General features: G+C 49.4%; 1 protein-coding gene across 2 annotated transcripts in view; it reads right to left on the reverse strand.

Annotated features, from left to right (window-relative positions):
- Kcnq1 (potassium voltage-gated channel subfamily Q member 1) overlaps positions 1-22,535 on the reverse strand; it is a 336,238-nt gene that overhangs the window by 218,917 nt on the left and 94,786 nt on the right. For both annotated transcript variants that reach the window (XM_008839196.3, XM_008839195.3), the window contains exons 7-10: positions 20,227-20,337; positions 18,640-18,735; positions 16,243-16,365; positions 15,190-15,331 (exon numbers count right to left, since the gene is read on the reverse strand). In XM_008839196.3, coding sequence (XP_008837418.1) covers positions 15,190-15,331; positions 16,243-16,365; positions 18,640-18,735; positions 20,227-20,337 — 472 coding nt within the window. The remainder of the gene's footprint in view (positions 1-15,189; positions 15,332-16,242; positions 16,366-18,639; positions 18,736-20,226; positions 20,338-22,535) is intronic.

The raw sequence follows: 22,535 nt of genomic DNA on the forward strand, positions 1-22,535 counted from the left end.
TTGTTGAGAAATACTCAGCAAGATATCTAGGGGCAAAGGGCTACAGAGTACGCAACTCACTTTCAAGTGTTTCTGAGAAACATGCTATGCAAGCATATAACACATAAAAAAAACATTCAAATGATAAAGGAACCGGGTTATCCAGTGAGCCTCGAACCTTAGAAAAGGACACAGAGATGTCATATCTCATTCCTACAAGTTTTTGGTAGTTCATAATTACTTCCAATAAGATTTTGTTATATTTAAAGAAAATCCTGAGATACTATAGTAGTCCAGTAGTTTGTGACTAGGGCCAATTTTGCCACACCTCGGGGGGTCACACTGGTAATATGTAAAGAAATTTTTTTGGTTGTAATAACTAAAGGAGTGCTGTGTTGGCAGCCTGGCAGAGGCCAGGGACACTGCTAAACATCCTACAGCACACAGGACACTCCATTGACAAAGAGTTATCTGCTGCCAAGTGTCAATGGTCCTGCAGTGGAGTAACCCTGCTCTACTTGGCTAACAACCTGGAAAATTGCTCTGCCAATAATGGCTGGCAGGGATGCCGAGAAAGGGGAGCCATGTGTGGAAATGTGGGGTCAGACAGCGCTTGGGGAAAGCAACCCGGCACACACATGCGATTTAACAGTGTGCCCACCCCGTGTCAGAGGCTGACCTGTGTCCACACCAGATTCCTAAATTGAAGCCCTAGCCCCTAATACTTCAGAATGTAACCAGAGAGGAAAGCTTCAAAGAGATGATTGAATTGAGTTCAATCTTGCTGGTGTGCTTAGAAGAGGAGGAAATTAGGACACTGAGTCGCAAAATGTAGGTGTATAGAGAAAAGGCTATGGAAAGACACAGGGATACAGAGGCTCTTTGTGAGTAAAGGAGAGGGGTTGGGTTCAATTCCCAGCATCCACAGAGGGGCTATCAACCGTCTACAGCTCCAGTTCCAGGGAATCCGACATCCTGTTCTATCCTCAGGCATTGCACGATGTGCGTGCACTTACATGCAGGCATAACACACATACACACATAAAAAATGTAGAGAATAAAATAGTTGTTTATTGGTCTAGGTAAAAGAGGTGAGGAGAACCAAGCAGACAACAAAAAGGACTAAACTGTATACAGTATGCTCCACTGTAAACCCAGAACAATATAAGTTTAAGAAAGCTTAGGAGGAGGATCACCTCCCGGCTTTGTGGCGTCGGGAGTAAAGTGGAAGGTACAGCGTGGAGCTGTCTGGCAGGGCTGAGCACATCTGATGTGGAGTGCGAGGTCCAGTTGGCGGGAGCCAGACGCTAGGGTCTTCACGGCATGCAGGGTGGGGACTTATCGTCTACCACATTTGGTCACTGTAGAAACCCTTGCAGCAGGCACAGGTAGACTCAGCTCCTGCATCTTTTATTCATTTTTCATTTATTTTGTGTCTGCACATGGACCACCCTGTGTGAGTGGAGGGCAGAAGATAACTTACATGAATCGCTTTTCTCCTACCACGCTGATCCAGGGGATCGAACTCAGGTCATTAGATTTGGCGTCAAGTGTCTTTACCTGGTGAGCTATCTTGCCAATCCTCCAGTTAGAATCTTCACTTTATTGATGTAGAAACAGAGGCCCAGTAATGGCAATGGCTTGATCAGGGTCACATAACAGTAAATAGTGGAGCTGGGCTATGGCCTAAATAAGTCAAAGGGAAAATATAGGGCAAAACACAGCTGACTAACGCTTACAGTAAGTAAATGTATATATGGGTACATAATCTGTCTTCACATGCATTCTATCTGTTTGTGTATAGCAAACAGAGAAGGTACCCTAACTTAGGTATGTGGACTGGTTCACATTCCAAGTTACAAATTACAAAAATAATGCTCCTAGTTTTATACTTGGGATCAAAGGGACTCTTAAGAAAACAGATTTCACAGGCTACCTCCTTTTGCTGTAAGCCTATTAAATTAGAAATAAATAACAGTGATAAAAATTTACTGCTTAAAAATTAAGCATTTCTTAAAAGAACTCCAGATTAAAGAGAAAAAAAACCCACAAAAATTATCCAAAATAGCAATGAAATGGGACATATCTCATACTAAGCTCTATGTGTCACAGCTAATGCTGTGATCAGAGGAAAATTTATAGCATTTAAAATGCCTTTTGGTAAAAGGACTTGAAAAAAATGAGCTATTACTCCTAATTAAGTTTAAAAAGAAAACACATAAAGATAATTAGGGAGATGGAATTAATAGATGTCACAGCCCAAGATGACTGAGAAGAAAACGAATGTGGCACAAAGGTAGTTTCTGATAATAAACATAATATTTTAATAATAAATAGAATAGATAAATCTCTCATGAGATTGACTCCGAGAAAAACAAAACTATAAAAGCTCAGGCAAGAAAACAATGATAGAAAAGAGCATAAAGTTGCTGGAAGAAAAAAATATTTGCTATCAAGTGGCAACACAGTTGAAACTCTTCAGGAAATTAAATAGCAATGAATAAATTACTCCTCAAACATGCACTAAACTAATTTAGAAGAAATCACCATAGAAGAGACTAAAAGAGATTAAGACTTTGTATTAGGTCCAGATGGTTATGTAACTTAGTTCCACCAACCCTTTAAAATTGTTTGGGTTTTTTACACTTGGTGGATGGGGACTGTGCACATCCCGTAGCACACATGTGAAGGTCAGAGGACAACTTGTGGGAGTCTGTTCTCTCCTTCCAACATGTGGCTCCCTGTGACCACGCTCAGGTCATCAGGCTTGCTGGCAAGCACCTTTACCATTGAGCCATCTCAGTCCCTAATTAGCCTTTAGAAGGATGATAATTCTATTTTTTTAACTGTTCCAAAACACAGAGCAGATAGAGTCCTCTGGTTTGTATGACATTACATCTGCACGTGCCTGATGGTGCCTGCCGTGGTCTGCTGAGGCAGAGGTGCTGTTACTTCTAGGATCAGATATGAGGGCTGTCCTTCAGGCTGCTTGCCAGGCATCTTGGTGATTTTAACAACTGATTAATGGACATCCATCAAGTAGCAGACGATAAATCATTTTGCAAATGTGTATGTATTATAGAAGGGCTTAAAGTTATAGACATCTCTAATTTTGATAACCACTGTGATTGTATCCTTCTATTCTTCCAACATCAACAACTAAGACTGTTTCCCTACTTACTCATCTGTGAAATATTATCAAACTCTTATTTAATAATCGCATAAGTAAAGAAAAAAAACATTGTTTTAATTTGCACTTCTAGCATAGATGAGACAATCCAGCATCTTTATTTTGAGAATCAATGGTATTTCCTTTTTATCCTCTCGTCTTAATATAAAGAGCTTTTAGAAAAAAATACTGAAAAGATTGCTCTGTGTCTTACAATATGGGTGGCTGCTGTTTTCCCCACATTACTACTTAAAATTATTTGGGGTGTTTTTTGCAGTGCTGATTTTATTTTACATATTCTCCTGACTGCTTTGCTAAAGCACTGCCGGCATATGATAAATGGCACGTGTTTAAATTGTAGGATTCGGTAACTTTTGACATGTGTTGAAATCACTGCCACAATTAAGGTAATGAGCATATCCAGGGCTCCCAGAAGCTTCCTCCTGCCCTTTTGGACTTCCCCTACCACTGCTCCACCCCTTGGTAATTATTGACCTTTCTGTCAGTCTTGGTTAGACTTCATTTTCTACAGCGCTGTCGTAACAGAAGAAGACAGTATGAACTCTCTGGCTTCTTTCATTCACTGTAATTACTTGGTGATTCATCCGTGTTAGGTGTACCAATAGTTCATTCCTTTGTATTTCTGAGTAGTATTCTATTGTAGGGACAGAGCACAACTTTGAAAAACTCTATTCAAATGTTGATGGTGCTTGGAGAGTTTCCAAAAAAAAAAAAAAGAAAAAGAAAAAGAAAAGAAACCACTGAACTGTTTTTGCCGAATCCCTGGACCATGCTGGGGTATGCACTGTGACTCTGGGTATATGACAGGCTCATGGGTTCATCTCCTTAATTTTAGGCAATTAGTCATTGTGCAGTAGTGTTCCCTTGCACGCACTTCTCTGGTAACTAGACAGTGGGCATCTTTTATGTGCTTCCCCCTAGATTTTCCTTGGTGTGAACTGTTTACACTGTTATTTTGTCATTTATTTGCCTTATTTGGTTTAAAGCATCACTTTCTATTTTGAATGTAAATGCTTTTTCAGGTGCACGATTTAAAAGTATTTTCAGGACTTGGGAGATGACTTAGTGGGTAAGAGCGCTTGCTTTGCAAGCGTGACGACCTGTATTCAAATCCCCAGCACTCACATAGAAAAATGGGGCATGGCGGCATATGCCTGTAATTCTGGCATTGGGGGGCAGAAACAGGCAGATATCAGGAGCTCGCAGGCCGGCTAGCCTGGCTAAAACACCAAGACCCCGATTCAGCGAGACAGACTGTTGGAAGGAAGGTGAGAGACAGTGGAGGGAAACGGTCAGTGTCTTTCGGCCTGTGCATCTGCATTCGTGGCTGTGCACAACTGCACACTCATACGCAGTGATCACATGTAACGGTACACAAAATCATTTCAGTGTTTGTTTTAATTATCTCTATCTTTTAAAGAGAATTCTGTAATGTCATAAGCTCAGTTCACCAGTTTCTTCTAATACAGCACATGTTCTTGATGTTGTACCAAAGCAATTGTTACCTGAAAGGATTTATCCTGGAAGAATCAGGCTTTGAATTTCATTCCATGACAGTTTTCTGGGTCTTTGTGGAGGACGGGTATCACAGTTTATTTTTTGATTCATGGTGGATATCCAGTTTTTCCATCCTGTTTCCAAAATTTTTCACATGTGGATGAGAAACAAGCTGTCCATAAACGTGGAGGCCCATCTGAACTCCCTGTTCTGTCCCACCGATCTAATGGCTTCTCTCTCTGCAGATCCACGGCCATGTAAAACCTCTGTCCTTCTTCCTTTTCAAACCTCCCTTGGCTGCCCTAGAGCCACCTGCATGCTGGCACTTGTACTGGATTACACCTTAGAGGTCTACATTGAGCCTCTGACTTGTGAACATGTCTCCACGCATTTTTCTTGACTTTTCCTCAGCATAGTTTTGCAGGCTGCAGAGGACGGCCTTTTGTCCGATTCACTATGTATTCCACATCTCTAATGCCACTCGAAGTGGTATTTAAGAGTTTTCAGTCCTAGGTTATTTGCAGGTAGAATTTAGAAATAGAACTGATTTTTGCATATGAGCCTTGCAGCTGTAACGTAAATGAACTTGTATATTCCGGTGGCTACCTGGCATATGCATCAGATTTTCTACACAGACAACCAGGAAACCTGCAAATACAGTCAGTTTGGCTTCTTTTCCAGTTGATGCTTCTTACCTTACTCCACAGGCAAACGTCTCCAGATTAATGCTGAGCAGAAGTGGTAAGGACAGATGATTTCATCGAGCTTCTGACCTTATAGGGAAAGCAGTCCGTGCCTGCTCACTGATTATGTTAATTGCAGGTTTGTGTTAATAACTCATATCAGACTGAGGACATTTCTTTTCATTTCCTGTTGGATATTATGGTCAATTGTTGCTGGATTTTTGTTTGGTTTTGGTTTGGGGGTTCTCTGAGTCAGGGTCTCACTATGTAGCTCTGGCTGGTCTGAAACTTGACATGTGGACCAGGCTGGCCTCAAACTCACAAAGATCTACTTGCCTCTGCCTCCTGAGTGCTAGGATTAAAGGTGTGTGCCATGATGCCTTCACTGCTGAGTTTTTCCAAACACTTTTTCTGCATCTTCTGAGATGCATATGCTTTCTGTTCTCACTAATACGGTTCATTACACTGATTTTTTTTTCTAACGTTAAACTTTGCATTCCTGAATTCTAATTGATCCTTTAAATATAATGTTGAATTCTATTCACTAAAATTTTGCTTAGAACTTTTGCATTTGTGTTCATGAATGTTAATTTTAATTAATTTTTACATGTATGGGTATATTGCGTGCATGTAAGTTAGTGCACCCATGTCACGCAGTGCTCACAGAGATCAGAAGAGGGCATCGAATCCTCTGGAACTGGAGCTGTGGACAGTTATTAGCTGCCATGTAGGTGCTGGGATTCAAAAGCAGCTAGTGCTCTTAATTGCTGAGCCATTTCTCCAGCCCCCGAATGTTACTTATTTATAATATTTATTTATAGCTTTCTTATCTTGTAATATTTCTCGCTGGGTTTCATGTCAGGGTAATGCTGATTTCAGAGCTGAGACGGATTCCCTTCAACTTTTAAAAAATGCTTATTTTTCTTAACTGGAAGAGGATTCATCAGAAAGCAGTATGGTCTTGGAGTGTTCTTTTATTAGCAGGTATTTTATGTTTTCTGAGAAATTTGCCCATTTCATTTAAATTGCAGAGTCCAATTGCAAGGAGATACACAGAAAAGTCCCTTGTTGTGATTTTACATCGATGCGTCTGCACTGGTGTTGGACACCCCATTTCGGATCAATTCTTTCATCTTTTTCTTCTGTTTATCTTGGTAGAAGTTTATTGATTTTCCTGATCTAGAAAAAAAGTCAACTTTTGGCTTCATTATTTTCCCTTTTTTGAGTCCTATTTATCTTCTCCCCGCCCCTTATTTCCTTGTGTCTACTTACTTTGCTTTAGTTCTGTGTTTTACAGCTTTCAAGGGCAGCCTTCTCCACTGTGTGCATGATTCTGTGCGCTCTCCCTCAGCACTGCGTTCGTCAGTGGCGGCCTACCAATTATGGTATATTGTGTTTTTGTTTTTATTTGAATATTTTATGGTTTTCCTTTTGCTATCTTCTCTGACCTTTTGTTTAGAAATAAATTCTTTATTTTACACATATTTCAGAATTTGCCATATTTTTATTGATTTTTTAATTTCATTGTGGTCAGAGGACATATGACTTGAATAATTTTAAGTTCGTTAAGATTCTTTTTATAAGTCAGAACATGGTCTGTCTTGGCCAGCGACCTCTGTGTACCTGGCAACCATATTTACTCTGCTGTTACTGAAAGGACTGTTCTGTAGATGTTAGGTCACCTTGATTGAAAGTACTGTTTAGATCCACAGCCCTACCGATTTTGTCTAATTGTATCAAGTCTTGCAATAAGAGTATTAAAATCTTGCCGGTGTGGTGGCACACAGGCAGGTCCCTGTGAGTTCAAGGCCAGCCTGGTCTACATAGTGAGCTCCAGGTCAGCTGGGACTACAGGGAGACCCTGTCTCAAAAATACTTGGAAAAAAAAAAAAAGAGCATTAAAATCTCCAGTGCTACTTACAGATTTTCTATTCTCTTTTTATACATTATTATTTTTCCTTTCTGTTCAATGGTAAGTTGTATTTAGAAGCATCAATTTGTGGGGCTAGAGAGATGGCTCAGGGGTGAAAAGTGTATACCACTCTTGAAGAGGACCTGAGTTCAGTTCCTGGCACTCATGCTGGGCAGCTCACAATCACCAGTAACTACAGCTCCAGGGGGATTCAATGTTTCTGGTCTCTGGGGGCACCTGTACTCACATGCACATACAGACATATACATATAATTAATCAAAACAGAAACATTAATTTTTGAGTCACCAATAATTTAAGTGCACTACATATATGCCATAGGATCTCATGTGGAGTGTTTGCATAGCTACTTTCCTAAATACTGCCTAATTTGGGATTTTATTTCCTCTTCAACAGGAGAGTTTAAATGCCAGGAGCAATATTATTGAAACGAGTGAAATGTTGAGTCCAGTTCCAACGAAAGAAAAGTTTAAAAAAAAACTTGTTGGGAATACTTTCCCATTAAATTTCCAAATTAGCTCTCAGTCAATGCAGCAGATGAACACCTCAAAATTACTGACATAAATATTTGCCTAGAAACAACAAAAACCAGTTTTAAAAGAATTTCAAATGACAGACATTAATGCTCATGTCACAGTAAGTGAATAAAAGCAGGATTAAAACTGAGCAATCAATGTGGACCCAACCCAGGGGTGACAGGCATCAAAGCTGGAGCACAGTCAGGGATAGGACAGTCATCCAAAACCCAGCGACTGCTGCCTGTGGGTGGTAAGACAGAAACCAGCTACTGTTCTTCTTCGCCTCTGTATTGTCCATAATGAATATATCCCACCCTCGTGATCAGAAAAATATGTCTCTTAAGTCTTGAAAGTAGACACGTTTTCATGAAGATGCGGGCAACGGGGAGAACACTTTTGGTCAAAGTGCCCAGGGAGAAAAGCCAAGCTGAAGACAAACACTGCTAAATGGGACAAAGCCAGAAAGCTGAGGGGAGGCCAGGCTCTCACACATCACTCTGATCCTTCTGGGTGGATGAGCGTCATAACTTACACATATTTCCATTTGAGCTGTGCACATCGGTCAGTGTATTCACTGGTCCTGCAGATGAGGCTTGTCACAACAGACAGAAAGTAGGAAGACAGGACAATGTGCCGATATCAGTGAAGGTCCAAATGAAGAGAAGCCATCAGAGCACAGGGTTCAGGAGTGAGAGGCCAGGTGGACGGCTAGCCAAGAAGGTTCTGATCCAGGCTCCGAGCATGTTCAAGAAGTAATGACCAGCCTCCCTGCTGCCCCCACCATACCCCATACCCAATCAATGCAGTGAGTCCCCCAGCCCAAAAGACCTGGCCTACTTCACCAGGACCCTGAGACCGTCATGAGTCATTTGTAACAACTGGGAGGGGGTCGGGGAGTCATTAGAAGTCACAATCAAGTCGTCCCAACCAGAGTCCTAGGTCACATGACACCTGAGGCCCAGAGCACAGTGCAGCCAGTAGGAGGGGCTGAGAGCCGCCTGCGCCCAGTGCTCAGGTGTTACTCTTCCACCCCAGTGACGCAGAGGCAGCACCTTGAGACGTCAAGGAAGTCCTGCTGTAGCTTACACAGCTGGTGCTGGGCCTCACACTTGGGGTCACCCAAAAGGCCAGTCCACAGATCTGCTCCATGGTAACCTGGGGCCTGTTACAGACTCCAGGATCTCCTCACAGTCAAGATGATCCAATATATTGAGGAGTGGGCCTCCGAGCCTGCTGCAGGTAGGGCTCCAGCCTCCCATGAAGAGACAGCTCTGAGATTCCCTCCAAGGTCCCAGGCAGGTTAGCTAACACAGAACATGTGTTCTGCATGTACTTCTGGGCTCACGTGATAAAGGTGTCTGTGGAGTCAGCCCTGAGAGCTGGCAGTAGAGCAGACGCAGCAGGGCAGAACACACAACTTAAGCCAGGTGGCTTGGGGCTCTGCCCACCGGAGTAACTACATACAGACTCAGATGGCCCCTATGTTCAAAAGGAGAGTCTAGAACCCGCGTGAAGCAAGAATTGGGAACTGAGACAGCGCCGCCCCCAAGCCTCAAGAGGCTGATCCAATAGCAAGAGACTGGACTCAAATGAGACACGGACAAAGCAAAACAAAAGCAAACTAAACAAACCCACACCACTGGTAGGAGGCAGGCGAAGGAAATTCATTTGTCTTGACCCATTACTGAAGTACAAAATAAAAGTCCCCTCTTAACGTGTGCGACAGAGACTTGCTCTCCAAGAGAGGTCTCCACCCCAAGCACATGAGTTCTCTAGAAAATCCTGTGTAAAACCAAGGCCCCAAAGAGTCTGCATGGGTTCTATGGGCCACACTACACAATAGAAAGAACACCTCTGGAGGAACGAGCCCTCACTCCCCCAGGAACACCACAGACAAAAGTCGCCATGAGCAAGAGCCCAGAGAACACAGCGCACAGAGTTAGATTCCCCAAGAACAGCAGATGCTGAAATCATAAGCAGAAGCCACAAAGATAAACATTCTTACAAGATTTCAAATCTCAAAGTTGCAAAATGTGAGGCAGGTACAAGGTGCTAAAATCAAGCTGGTTTAAAGCCCAACACAAAGGCGTACAGAGACACGAGGACACGGCAACCGAGATGACCATCTCAGGGGGTGGGTTAGACAATGGATGAGCCACACTTGCAGTTAGGAATGACCAGAAGTGCAGACACAGCATGCCCAGCCCGAGAAAGGCAGGAGACAGCCAAGGACAGTGGGGTAGTCCAGCAGAAGGGTCTAGGATGGGCTTGGAAGACAGCTCAGTTTATAAAGTGTGTGCACTTCGTGTGTGTGTGTCTGTGTCTGCCCACAGAGGTCAGAAATGGGTGTCAGATCTCCCAGAGCTGCAGTTACAGGTAATTGTGAGCCATCCAACACGGGTACTAGGAACTGAACTTGGGTCTTCTGGAAGAACAGCAAGTGTTCTTAACCACTGAACTCTCTCTCCAGCCCATGGATGGCATTTCTGAGGATGACACCTGAATTTGTCCTTTGGCCTCCACACCTATACATACATGTTCACCCAAATGCATATGAACATACACACACATACACAGTTTCTAGGAGAGATGGGAGCAATTTTGCATGCTTGATGAAAGCTACAAGCCCTTGGATTCAAGGGTCAGCACCACAACTCATTATCGGCATGATAAAAATAATCTGTCGTCTTGATACACTAGGGTATCCAGCACCCAAGTCAAAGAATTTTCAGTCACCAGAGACAGAAAAACCATGTGCAAAGAGGGGTTTGTATTTTATCTGAAGACTGTTCACTTTTACCTCCATCTCTAAGTTTCTCCCCAACTGAACCATCATCCAGAGTAAGGATACAGCTTTAAAATGCAGCCACGCGGCAGCTCAAAGCTCCCCAAGATTGTCCCTAGAAAGAAGCACAGGCTTCGGGAAGAAGAGGGCTCAGTTAAGTCTGTTAGAGTCCATGAGCGAGACATACTAGCTCAAAAACAGTAGCTGGTGAGGGTGTTTTATCTAGAGGCAAGCAGGTGACAGGACTTAGAGCACACCCAGGTCTCCTGTATCTCAGGAGATGGGTCCTTGGGAGACTGTGGTTAAGAAAGTATTGAAAACAGAATCCTGCAGGGGCCGCCAGAAAAGCACATGCAAGTACCAAGTCAGGAATGGAGTAGAGTTGAGGCTAGACACTGCATCAGGGTACCCAGCAAGCAGCCGGGTGGCTAGAACTCGGTCACCATGCCAGCTTTGTGAGCGAGCGGGGAGTGGGGGCTGCTTCTCAACAATCAGAAGGGCGAAGAGCACACTGCGTGAGTGGGAACAATCAATCCCCTCCCATAGTGGGACCTCCGTGCACAGTGCATCTACCCCACCTCTGAGCAGGGCCTTCCCTGTGTTGGATGCCCCATTAAGCCCACAGTGAGTCCTCAGGAACGCAGCAGCACTTGTGAGACCACCAGGGTCAGGCTCCCCAGGCCTGACCCTGGACAATGGCAACCCCAACCTCGAAGGCCCTGGGTCTCATTCTGTATTCTCTCTTTGGCAGGCTGGGATCTCAGTGCCTCCACGAGGCTGGCAAGCTAAGTGGCGTGTGGCCTCAGTCCTCCATGAGTAAGAGATAATGCCTCTCAGGCTTGGCTGCCTCCCTGTACCCTCTTTAGGCTGCTGGCACCCTCCCCACCCCCATCTGTGCCCAAAGCACAAGCTCCTGGCAGGAGCAGTGGGCCTGCTGGGGAGGGGAGGAGAGGGCCTCTCTACAAGGCGAACATCCCTTATTTTCACTGCAGGGTGCCCCAGTGCCCTAGATCCTAGTGCTGCCACAAAGGGCTCCCTTCCCACTCCTGCTTCTACCAGCCCAAGTCCACTACACCTGCACAAGCCTCTCAAATGAGGCCAGCACAGTGTTCTTGGGAAGTACCTGGGGCCTCTTCCCATCTAGCTGTCATTAAAGCCAGCACCACAGCCTACTTCCTCTCTTGGCACCCAGAAGATACGCCGGAAGGACTCCATGTACATGACATATGCATGTCATGTGCAGGTGGGGTGCCCTATTCCAGGACCAAGATGATGGCTTTCCAGTTCTTGCACCAAGAAAGCACACACCAGGTGAAGTCCAAGTCCTACTTTTCCCTGGTACTGACGGCCACCATGGACGCCTGGGCTCTGCGTCGTGGGAGCCAGGGCTCTGGGGCTTTCCCAGCAATTGCACACACTCCCCTCCACCATACGGGATTAGCACCTGTCTCCACACCAGACTTTCCAATCAGCTCTAGGTAAGGAGACTCAGGTATATCAGGTAACCCATGAGGCAGCTGCCCCAAGTCTTCAGGGGCCCAGCTAGTGGCTTAGTCTCCAAAATCTGGTGGCTCAGGGCAAAGCGGACTTATTAATAGATCGAGACAGCTCGGTGCGGGAGCATTCTGCAAGCAGCACCGCTTTCTCTGCCCGTGCAGCTCATTAACATGCCGCAGACATCGCCGTGGACTTCATAACACTAAGCAGGCTGAATGGACGGCAGGGACGCCCCTGCCCTGGTATTCAGCAAACATCGAGTGATGCTTCTCCTGGGCAGGCACAGGGCTGCATCCCTACCGCCTCCGCTCACGCCCAACCTGCCCATTAGCATTTGCAGAAAGCCCCTATTTGCATCGAGACAACGGCCCTACCCCTGAAGCAGAGCTGCGGGGGCACTGGGCATTTGTTGGCACAATTGCCCTTTGTGCCCGCTCCAGTGGGCAGGCGGGGAGCGTGTCCCAGGGGCTCACGGAGATGTGGCCAGGCCTGAGCCAAATCCCCATGCCATCTGATGAGGACACAGAAGCTTGGCGCTCGGTAGAGTGGGGCCCAGGCTGGGTCCTGCCAGACGGGACGCCTAGGACAGCCTCTAGAGCAGGGAACAGCCACAGTCCCCCTTCCGGAATACTCCCCACCCTCCTGCCAAGAGGCAGTGGTAGGGACAGTGGCATAGAGCACAGGTCAGCTACCCTCAGACAAGCGCGACTTGGTGGACTGGGGCCCCAACACCTGTTGGCAGGATGAGAACAAATGCCGTTGGTCTCCCTCTGCCATACCCGAGACTGTCCTCACAACTGTCAAGAAGCTGTAAGGTTCTGGTGGGTCCTGCAACAGTCTAGTTAGTCCCCCAAATGTTCTGGTGGGTCTCAGACACTGGGACGAAGTTTGGAAGGGGCGGGACAAACAGAAACAGCAGCAGAGCAGAAAGGCAGCATATGGATGCGAGGGCCAGTGCTTGCACATGCACTGCCGGCTCTGGAACCCTAGTTTCCACCCCACTAGAGATGTGAGGTCAGTGTGCAGATTGCCTTCTTCCTATCAGGCACAGGGCCTGGTCACACAGTAGATGAGTCTGGGCATGACTCAGACGCTGGACTGTGTTGTCCATCCATCCCCCAATGGGACCCTCAAGTGGAACCTTCCTCTGGGGTCTGGGACCTTCCAATGGTAAACAGGAGCGGTTCTGAGTGGGGCCAGTGTCCTTAGACAGACAGGACTCTGATGGTAGAAACCAGGCCCACAGGAACCAGCACTAGGCCCTGGCTTGCCTACTGTTGCTGGATTGAGTGAGTAGTCAAGGGAGAGGTGAGCTCCTGAAGAACTGTGCCCTTGACCCAACCTTCTACCTTTCCATGTGGAAGAAGGCTATCCCCCACCTCCATTCAACACCCAAACTATGGTTTATTCATGTTTCAATCAGGTTGTCTCTTCCACCCAGGATGGTGCAGGGGCTTTAAGAATATTTGCCAGGCCTCTCCTCCCTGTCTTTGGAGGGTGGTTCAGGGCTCCTGGGGATCCCCAAATCCACGGATGCTCCAGTCCCTTACATAAAACACTTGGCATCTGCATAAAACCTTCCTGCAGCCTCCTGACATCTTGATTCCTTGTACTAGTGACGGCTTATGTACAATCCTTCACAACGTCACAATAGTTATGTTGTGAACTAAAGCCAAGAGAAAAGTACATGCAAGCTCAGTACAGGGGTTTCCTCTTTGAGCACTTTTGGGCCATACTTGAGTCAGGGGATGCAGAGCCTGTGGACACTGGGGGCATCTAGACTGTCTGCATTAGTACAGTTTCCACCACGGTGCCTCAGAGGAAGTGACCAGCGGGGCAGTGTAAGGGGCTTCTAAGAGATGCTCGGGGTAAAAACAGGCTTTGTAGCCAGGCGTGGTGGCACACACCTTTAATCCCAGCACTGGGGAGACAGAAGCAGGAAATCTCTGTGAGTTCCAGGCCAGCCTGGTCTGATCTACATAGAGTTCCAGGCCAGCTGGGGCTACAGGGAGACCCTGTCTCAAAACTAACAAAAAAAAAGACAAAAACTAGGTCTTGTGGTTTTCTCCTGGGAAGACATGAGCCACATCCTGGTCCCGATAACAGCATTGTTATATCAAAATCCACATTGACCCAAAGGGACGAAAAGACCAGAACCACTCAAGGTTTGGTTATAGACAGCTACTAGAGAATTCCATTCCCCTAAGATGGGCCCTGAAGTTGTCAGAGAACTATGAGCATTGCAGGGAGACTTCTACAGCCCCCACCCCCCATCCATCTCTCAGGGGTTACACTGTACACTCTGCATCTGTGGCCACGAATGTGAGGACCCTAGACCTGCATAGCGTTCCCAGCTGCCCATGTGTAGCCCTTCCTTGTGACAGACCTCTCTGGCCAGCAGAAACTTCTTGCTCCTGCTGTGGACCCCTGGAACAGCACCAGACCAGAGGGAAGATGGGTCAAGGGTACCCTCCTGTATCTAGTCACCTAAGGGCACTTCTGGGAACAGCAGAGGTTGGTGAGTCACACTGAGCATGCCGCACTCCTACTGTGTGGCCTGGAGCAGCTGCCTGACCTCCCTGAGCATCCTGGTCTCCCTGTATATTACAGAGCCTCGTTATGGCTTACTAGCACCTGAGCATCTACATCTCTGTCAGTGGGCAAAGACCTAAGACGTCGCTGCAGTTCTAAGCATAGAACTTGGGTGCTGACAGAGGCAAGGTAAAGATAACACAAATGTTTTTCTTCCCTCCTCATGGCCAGGTCAATGCTGACCCCTAACAGTCTATGCTGGTTCCAGGTGTCTGCTCAACAGAATGTATGGCAAGTCCCCTCCTCAGGAAAGATCGAGGGAACATGGCTTCAACCCTTCTAGAAGTTTCCATGTCTATCCTGCCTTCCATCCTCCAGTGGCAGAGACCAATTCCCTACCCCAAGGCCATGCTCAGGTTCTCAAGGTAGGGAGTAACTGACTCTGTGTGCGCTGTGGGGCCTTACGCACAAGTGCAGGAGAGGAGGGGTGGCATGAAAGCTCCCTAAGGCCAGGTTGACCCTTCTGCAGGGTCAGCACTGAGCAGCTGGCCCTGAACATGCATGTGAGCTTGCTCACCTGAGCTCTCATAGCTGTCAATAGAGAAATGGTCCAGTCTCCGTTCCTCTGGGGGATCACAGGTGATGTGGGGGACTGTGAACATCTTCTCTCCAGGATTCACTCCGTTATCCTTGTCCAGCTTGAACTTCTTCTTCTTTACCTAAAAATCCACATGATAAACGACAGTGCCTGGGCACCACATGCCAAGTCCTCCACCCGCCCCAGTACACCTGCAGAATCAGATGTACCACAGTTGTACCCTGCCAGGGAAATGGGGCCCAGTGACTGAGCGCAGCATCTCAAACACTGTCGGGGCGGGGCTTTGGTGTGCTGGTGCTGCTGCTGGCCTTGTGGTATTGCCTGGCCCTGGAGTGGCTCTGTGAGTCACAGCCCAGGAAGGGCAGGAAGAAAACCAGTAAGCAGTAAATATGCAAGCCCGGGTCAGGGAAGCAGAGCTGAAGGCCAGTGCAGCAGGGGGTGTGACGGGAGACACGTGTGGGCACTTGGGCCTCTTCAAGGAAGTCACCCAGAGGAGGGGAGGAGAACATTGTGTGGATGTGAAGGAGAACATTTGGGAAGAGGGAAGAGCAAGTTCAAGGGCCCAGCAGCATCTAGGAGCTAGGAAGGCCAAGTCCTTTCAAGGAGGGTTGGGGTGGAGGCCAGGAATAGGCAAAGCCACCACCTTTCCCTCACTGCTCTAGACAAATAGCAGGACTCCTGCCCACAGCTGTGGGAACTTATTTTGCCTAAGCCAGTACCTAATTCCTTCCCTACCACCTGCCCCACACAACAGGGAAAGCCCAATACCAGAGCTCTCTCCAGAACCTTCTTCAGTGGCTGACTAGAGTCGGTTCATTCCATTCCTGAAGAATTCTCTCTAGATCTTTCATGTTCTGGTCTTTCAGTGGCCAGTCACTATGACCCTAAGGCTGGGGGACATGAGGATGGCAAGGACCAGGCACGGGATAGACTTCCCCCAAGCTCAGAATGATGGTGGCACCCTGACACAAGGGTCCCAAACCCAGCCTCCACAGTCCCCCTACCTGCTAACAAGCAATCCCGGCCCATTACCATGACAGACTTCTTTGGCTTGGGACTGGGGGACAACAGAATGTGGCTCCGGGCAGGCTTCCGGACATAGATCTTCCAGGTGGATGAATCCGGGTTCTCAGCAGCATAGCACCTCCATGCAGTCTGAATTTGGGCAGAAAGGAAAGGAGGGGCCAGTGGTCCGGTCACCTTTCTTGGAGACCCTAGCCGGCTCCTAGGCCCCCTGCCCTGACAGCTGGACTTGGCCTTCTAGGGCCGGGAGGGTTCTGCCCCACACATCAACTATATCACTCATAGCTCAGATGCCACCAAGGCCTTTGGCTGTTTCCTGAGTCCCTCTTGAAAAGTGGCCCTGAGCCAGCCCCAGACATCCAGAAATGCTCAGACTAGGCATGTGTAGCAAAGGGAGAGTCAGACAATCAGGGTTAACCCAGAGGGGAAGGATGGTAGAGGAGGTCTGTCTGGCCCTATGTGAGCATTAGGAGGGTGTGGAGGAGCAGGCCCCCGAGCCAGTGGGATGTGAGGTCTCACAGGGACTTCAAGTGTCATCTTGTGGATATGGAAACTTTGATGGCTGCAGGTAAAGCTCTTGGTCTACGTTCTAGAGGGACCTTGGGTTAGTCACCACGGCAACAGGAGCTGGAGGACACCGGACCTGAGGGAGCCCACAGCCTCCAAGTAGGAAGAAGTAGATCTCAGAGCCTCTAATGAGGACACGTCATGGTGACCTTGTTATTACTGGCCCTGTGAGCTTGAGAAAAGTTGAAGATTCCTACACGATGGCAGCATGCCTGGTGACAGCCCCACACCACGACAGGAATGCAGCAGCCACCGAGGGACACCTATGATCCAGGACGGTTTGGAAGCCCTTCCAAGGGCTTCACGTCTCACACAAACACCACACTGCCAGCTCCACACCTCTTCACCCAAGGCAGCCTGCAGACCACTCCCAGTACAACTCACGTCATCCCTGCTGCCCACTTCCGCTACAGCAGGCCCCATCTTCCACTGTGGGTGCGGTGTCTGAAGGAACCTTAGCCACAGGGTGTAGGGCTCCTTGAGCAGTGGCCTTGACACTCCTCACAGGAACCAAATCACTGTCCAGCTGTGGGTAACTCTACCTACATGGTCAGGCCTGATTGCCACAGGGTGTAGGGCTCCTTGAGCAGTGGCCTTGACACTCCTCACAGGAACCAAATCACTGTCCAGCTGTGGGTAACTCTACCTACATGGTCAGGCCTGATTGCCACAGGGTGTAGGGCTCCTTGAGCAGTGGCCTTGACACTCCTCACAGGAACCAAATCACTGTCCAGCTGTGGGTAACTCTACCTACGTGGTCAGGCCTGATTTAAGCTATGGGACTATCAAGCTAGGCCCGGGGGAGCACACAGCCACAGCCACTGGCTTTGTGGTTACTGTCTCCTTATCTAGGAAAAAGGTCCAGGCCCAGACAGCTGGTGCCAGAAGGGCTTCAGAGAAACGTGATGGGGCTCAGAGCCTGGGAACCCAGACAAGACCATGAAGCCACAGCCCCTGGGAAGGGCTGCCCTTCACCTAGTGTCCTGCCCGGGGCAGAGTGTTCAGGACAGTGAGGCCTGCCTGCAGGAGCCCCCTTAAGCCCGTCCCAGGCCTCAAGAGGACATATGAGCCAGAGTACCCAGAGGGGCTCAGACTGATCACAGCCACTGCATTGGGCAGAGGGCCAAGTCCACACAGATGCTGGCCCACCCAGTCAACCACACCCACACTCCGGACCTTCACCTGACCACTCCTCAGCCCATCCAGCAATAAATGTGCACAGAGACATGGATTTCCAAATGGTTTCTGTGCCTAAGTCTCTTGCACTCAAGGGCAGTCCAGTGTTCCCAAGGGCCTGGAGTGCAGCCACAGAGCCCAGCGTCTCCCCAGTTATGTCTAGAACTTTCCTTCCCTCTTGATCTCAGGCTCTGTCTTTCCTGATCCAGCCTGTGAGAAGTGGCCCGTCGTCTAACTGCTGCCCTTACTGCTCTCACCAAGGACCATCAGCCCCAAGGGATGTCAAGCCTCCTAGAGGGACTGCCCCATGCCACCTGGACATCCCTACTCTCCTGACTCAGCCCTGTCCCCAGGTGCTGGCTGGTGGGGAGCAGACTGAGTGTCTTAGATACTGAAGTGGCTGTGGTCAGGCCTCACCCCCAGCCTGCAGGTGTGGCCCTAGATGGGAACAGCATGGTGGGAGATGGCCCAGCGCGCCCATACCTGCCCAGTCAGTCACCTTAAGAGCAGGCTCTTCCTCAAAGGGGCAGCCATGCCTTGGGAGGAGTCCATAACAAAGGGATCCCTTGCCTCTCAGGGTGGGTGGACACAGTGGCCGAAGGTGATGCCAACTCCCAGACAGATTCAAGTACCTGGCACCAAGGACAGGCTCGGGGCACGCACCTGAATAAGTGATGCTGCGGCCGGGATCTGCCGGTTGAAATGCTTCTGCCGCTGCTTCTGCTGGACCTTCAGGGCAAACCCAGAGCCAAGTATCCCCTGGTGAGGGACAGAAGTGAGGCCCATGGTTATACAGGCCATGCTGGTCAGTACCCAGCCATAGGACAGGGGTGCGGGGAAGAGCTGGAGGCCACAAACGCCCAGAGAGCAGACCTGCACAGTGGGAGGGGCTGTAGTAAGGCAGGTACCAGTGAGAGGTGGCTACCAGGTAAAGTAGATGCTACAGAAGGTAGATGCCACATGAGGCCAGCCCTCAGCTGCAGCCTGCCTGCCTTGCCAGCCGTGGAGACAGAACACCCCCCCTTCCCAAGGGCTGATTTAATAGGAAGTCTGGCTCCAAAAGAGACCCACGTCTCTCTACTTATTCCCAGGCACCACCTGTAGGAAGGAGCCAGGTGGGTTAGCCATCTATCTATGAACAAGGGGCACAGGGTCCACACCCCTGGACTAAGCAGGAGTTAGAGACTGTCCCCAGTGAGGAGCCCACAGCTCCTGCAGACAGGGTGACCAGGCGAGCAGAGGCAGAGAAAGAGTGCTGCCCGAGCAGCCAGGGCCCATGTAAGGGACACACATGCAGCACCACACCTACACCAGTGCATCACGTACACACACACAACAGACACATGAACACACAGCATTTCCCATATGCTGCAGAGATACATGCAACACAGGCATACTGTATATACATGGGACACACATATACACACATTAAGTGTACACATGACAAACATACACATGAATACACAAATACACATACACGTATAATACATGTGCACAAAACGTATATACCAGAACATACAATGTGCTGGATAGCTTTAGTGTCAACTTGACATATCTGGGTTGAGGGAGCCTCAGTTGGGGAATTGCCTCCATAGAACTGGCCTGTGGCCATGTCTGTGGGGCATCTTCTTGATTGTTGAGTGATGTGGGAGGGCCCAGCCCACTGTGGGTGGTGCCACCCCTGGGCAGGTGGTCCTGTGTCTCATAAGAAAGCAGACTGAGCAGGGGCCAGGGGAGCAAGCCAGTAAGCAGTGTTCCTCCATGGCCTGTGCTCCAGCTCCTCCCTCCAGGTTCCTGCTCTGAGTTCCGACCTTGGACTCCCAGATGAACTGTGACCCGGGAGATGTAAGACAAATAAACCCTTTCCTCCCCAAAGCAAACTAGAACAAGATGGAAAACATATGCTATTCAAATCAACAGACACTTGTACATGCAACACATATGCACAGTACATACACACATGTATAAGATTTATATTCACAAGGACACATATGCACATGTGCCCATTGTGTCCCATCTACACATGTGCACGTATGCCCACATAGCATACACGTATGTAGACCTCCTAGGCCTGTGATTTCTGGAAAGAACATGAGACATAGCCCCTCCTAGCTGCAGGGCAGGCCCGAGGGTTCTGCCCTGCCTGCTCCCTTACACCCCACTGCTCCTGTACCCTGTTCCAAGGGACCCCCAAGGGCTAGAGGCAAGGACGGATGGGAAGCGGGGGAGAGGGCTCTGATGGGTACCCACCGCTGGGAGCGCAAAGAAGGAGATGGCGAAGACAGAGAAACAGGAGGCGATAGTCTTCCCGACCCACGTCTGCGGCACCTTGTCTCCATAGCCAATGGTGGTGACTGTGACCTGAAAGGAGGAAGGGCAAGAGTCAGTGGCTGGTGGACTGAAAACCTCAGGAGGGACATCTGCCCACCCTAACGCAGTGTCTGATGATCGGAGACCCCAACTCAAGCCCCAGGATGGTGGCACAGCTCTGCGAATGTGTCAAGAACAGCAGAGAGATACATGGGTTCGAAGCCCCCAACTTCAATGCTGCAGGCCGCACAGCCCTGGTGCTGCAGAGAGCACACAGCATGCAGTCAGGCACATAGCTTGGAGCCCACCCACAGGGGGCCAGGCCTCCTGCCCCATTATGAGGAGCCCCATTCCTACCACCCTAAGAAGTTACAGTGCACTGGCCCCCAGGAGGCCGGAAGCTCCCACTACTGAGGCCAGCCGTCCACAAAGCCTCAGGATGGGGCTGACGTGCCGCTTCCTGCCACCAGCCCAGGGATCCAGATGTTTGCTTTTTTCCTTTTCAGAGAGAACAAGACAAGGCACTAGCCTTCTTCTCGGTGGGAGAGCCACGTCCAGGGTGTGTGGTGGGACGATAGGAGGGCTGCCCCCCAGGTCGTCCCCTGCTGGCATCTGAGGTTTGCTCCCAGGGCCTCTGTTGAGGGACTAGGAGGCCCACCCTAGCTGTGCCTGGCTGCTGGGTCTCACCCTGGGTCTGCTGTGTGCCTGCCTCAGGCCTGTTGGGGAGACCTGGGTGGTCACATGCACTCACACCGGGGTTTAGCAAGGTACCTGGGTTGGTCCTACAACTAGGGCAAGTCAGTGTGGTGAGAGCCTACTACTCAGGGTCTTCATAGTCTACTCCAGACAGCTCAGCTCTCACCCCTTGGGGGGGCCAAGTGACAACTGCCCAGCAGAGACAACCCCTAAATGACCCCCTATCTCACAGGGCCAAAGAAGGGGTCTGGAGAGTGTCATCTAAATGCAGCAAGTCCCAGAGAAGCAGCCTGAAGACCCCCACACACATGGTCATCGCTGCCCACTCCAGCTCCAGGGAAACCCCAAGCCACTGCTGCTCCCCAGCAGCCACTGAGGAAGAGGGCAGGCAGGAAAGGCATGAGGTCAGAGCCAACCAAGGACACGTACATGGACACACGGACCTGGGGACAGGTGCTCACAGTACAGATAAGTTCTCTGAGCAGCTAGAGCAGGGAAGTGGAGGACGAGGGCAGCAGGAGTGCGAGCCAAGTCTGTCACACCGACTGGCATCGTAACAGGTGATAAAGCAACGGGTCAGTTTCCTCATCAATGGCCGGCTGAGGTGATAGCAAGCCACAGCTGAGCCCGGGCTACCACTGGGCCACCAGCTCAGTGCTATACCAGGCCGTACAGGCTTTACACTGGTGTTTCCCACGAGTGCCCACTGGAAGTCTTTCTCTGTAAACACTGTCCTTAAAAGAAATCCACATCCCACACAAACAGAAGACATGGGAAGCCGTTTGCTACTGGGCCCTTTAAAAGAGCACCCTGCTCTGTGTATGTGGCCGCACTCACAAACGTGCCTCACAGGGAGACAGGGACACTCACACTCGCACACACATGCACCATCAGTGGAGCCGATGCACCGTGAGCATGCGTGTACACAGCACAAGTTCACAAAAAGGCCTGGGGCCCACATCTGTGCCTGACGGGCAGAGCAGGCACTGCTGAGATATCCTGTATGCGCACCCCTGAAACAGCCCAAATTGAGTACACCAGAGTCAGGCCACTCCCAGGGCTGAGGACACCACTTCCGGAGGACCAAGAGAGCTAAGGCCCCCCTGCTGGCTCCCAGAGGGCCTGCACCCCACATGTGAGAGCTGGTCCACAGCTGCCTTCTCTGGAGGCCAGACATGTTGCAGGGGCTGCCTGCAAAGGCAGGCTCAGGCTGCAGCCAGTGGGAGTTCAAGGTCACCTGGAATATATGGCTTAGTTGAGGCTAGCCCAGGCTATATGGGACCCTGTCCAAAAAAAATCACAAAGGTGAGGGGGATGGATACAGAAAGGACCAGAAGACCTAGCTGGCTGGCAGGCAGGCTCTGTAGGGACAGGGAATGGAAAGGTGAAGAGGCTAGAGATCACACCTTCCCTCCTGGGTCTTAGCTGCCCCCGACCCCTGGTCAGCAGGAGGAAGGCCCTATTGTAGTGGCCCAGGGTGCTGGCTGGCACTCTGTGGAGGGACTCCACCAGCTAGCAGCAGCAGCATCTCCTCCCCCTCCCCCTCCCCCTCC

The sequence above is a fragment of the Nannospalax galili genome, unplaced genomic scaffold (assembly GCF_000622305.1).
Source record: "Nannospalax galili isolate Female #2095 unplaced genomic scaffold, S.galili_v1.0 scaffold1639, whole genome shotgun sequence".
Classification (NCBI taxonomy): domain Eukaryota; kingdom Metazoa; phylum Chordata; class Mammalia; order Rodentia; family Spalacidae; genus Nannospalax; species Nannospalax galili.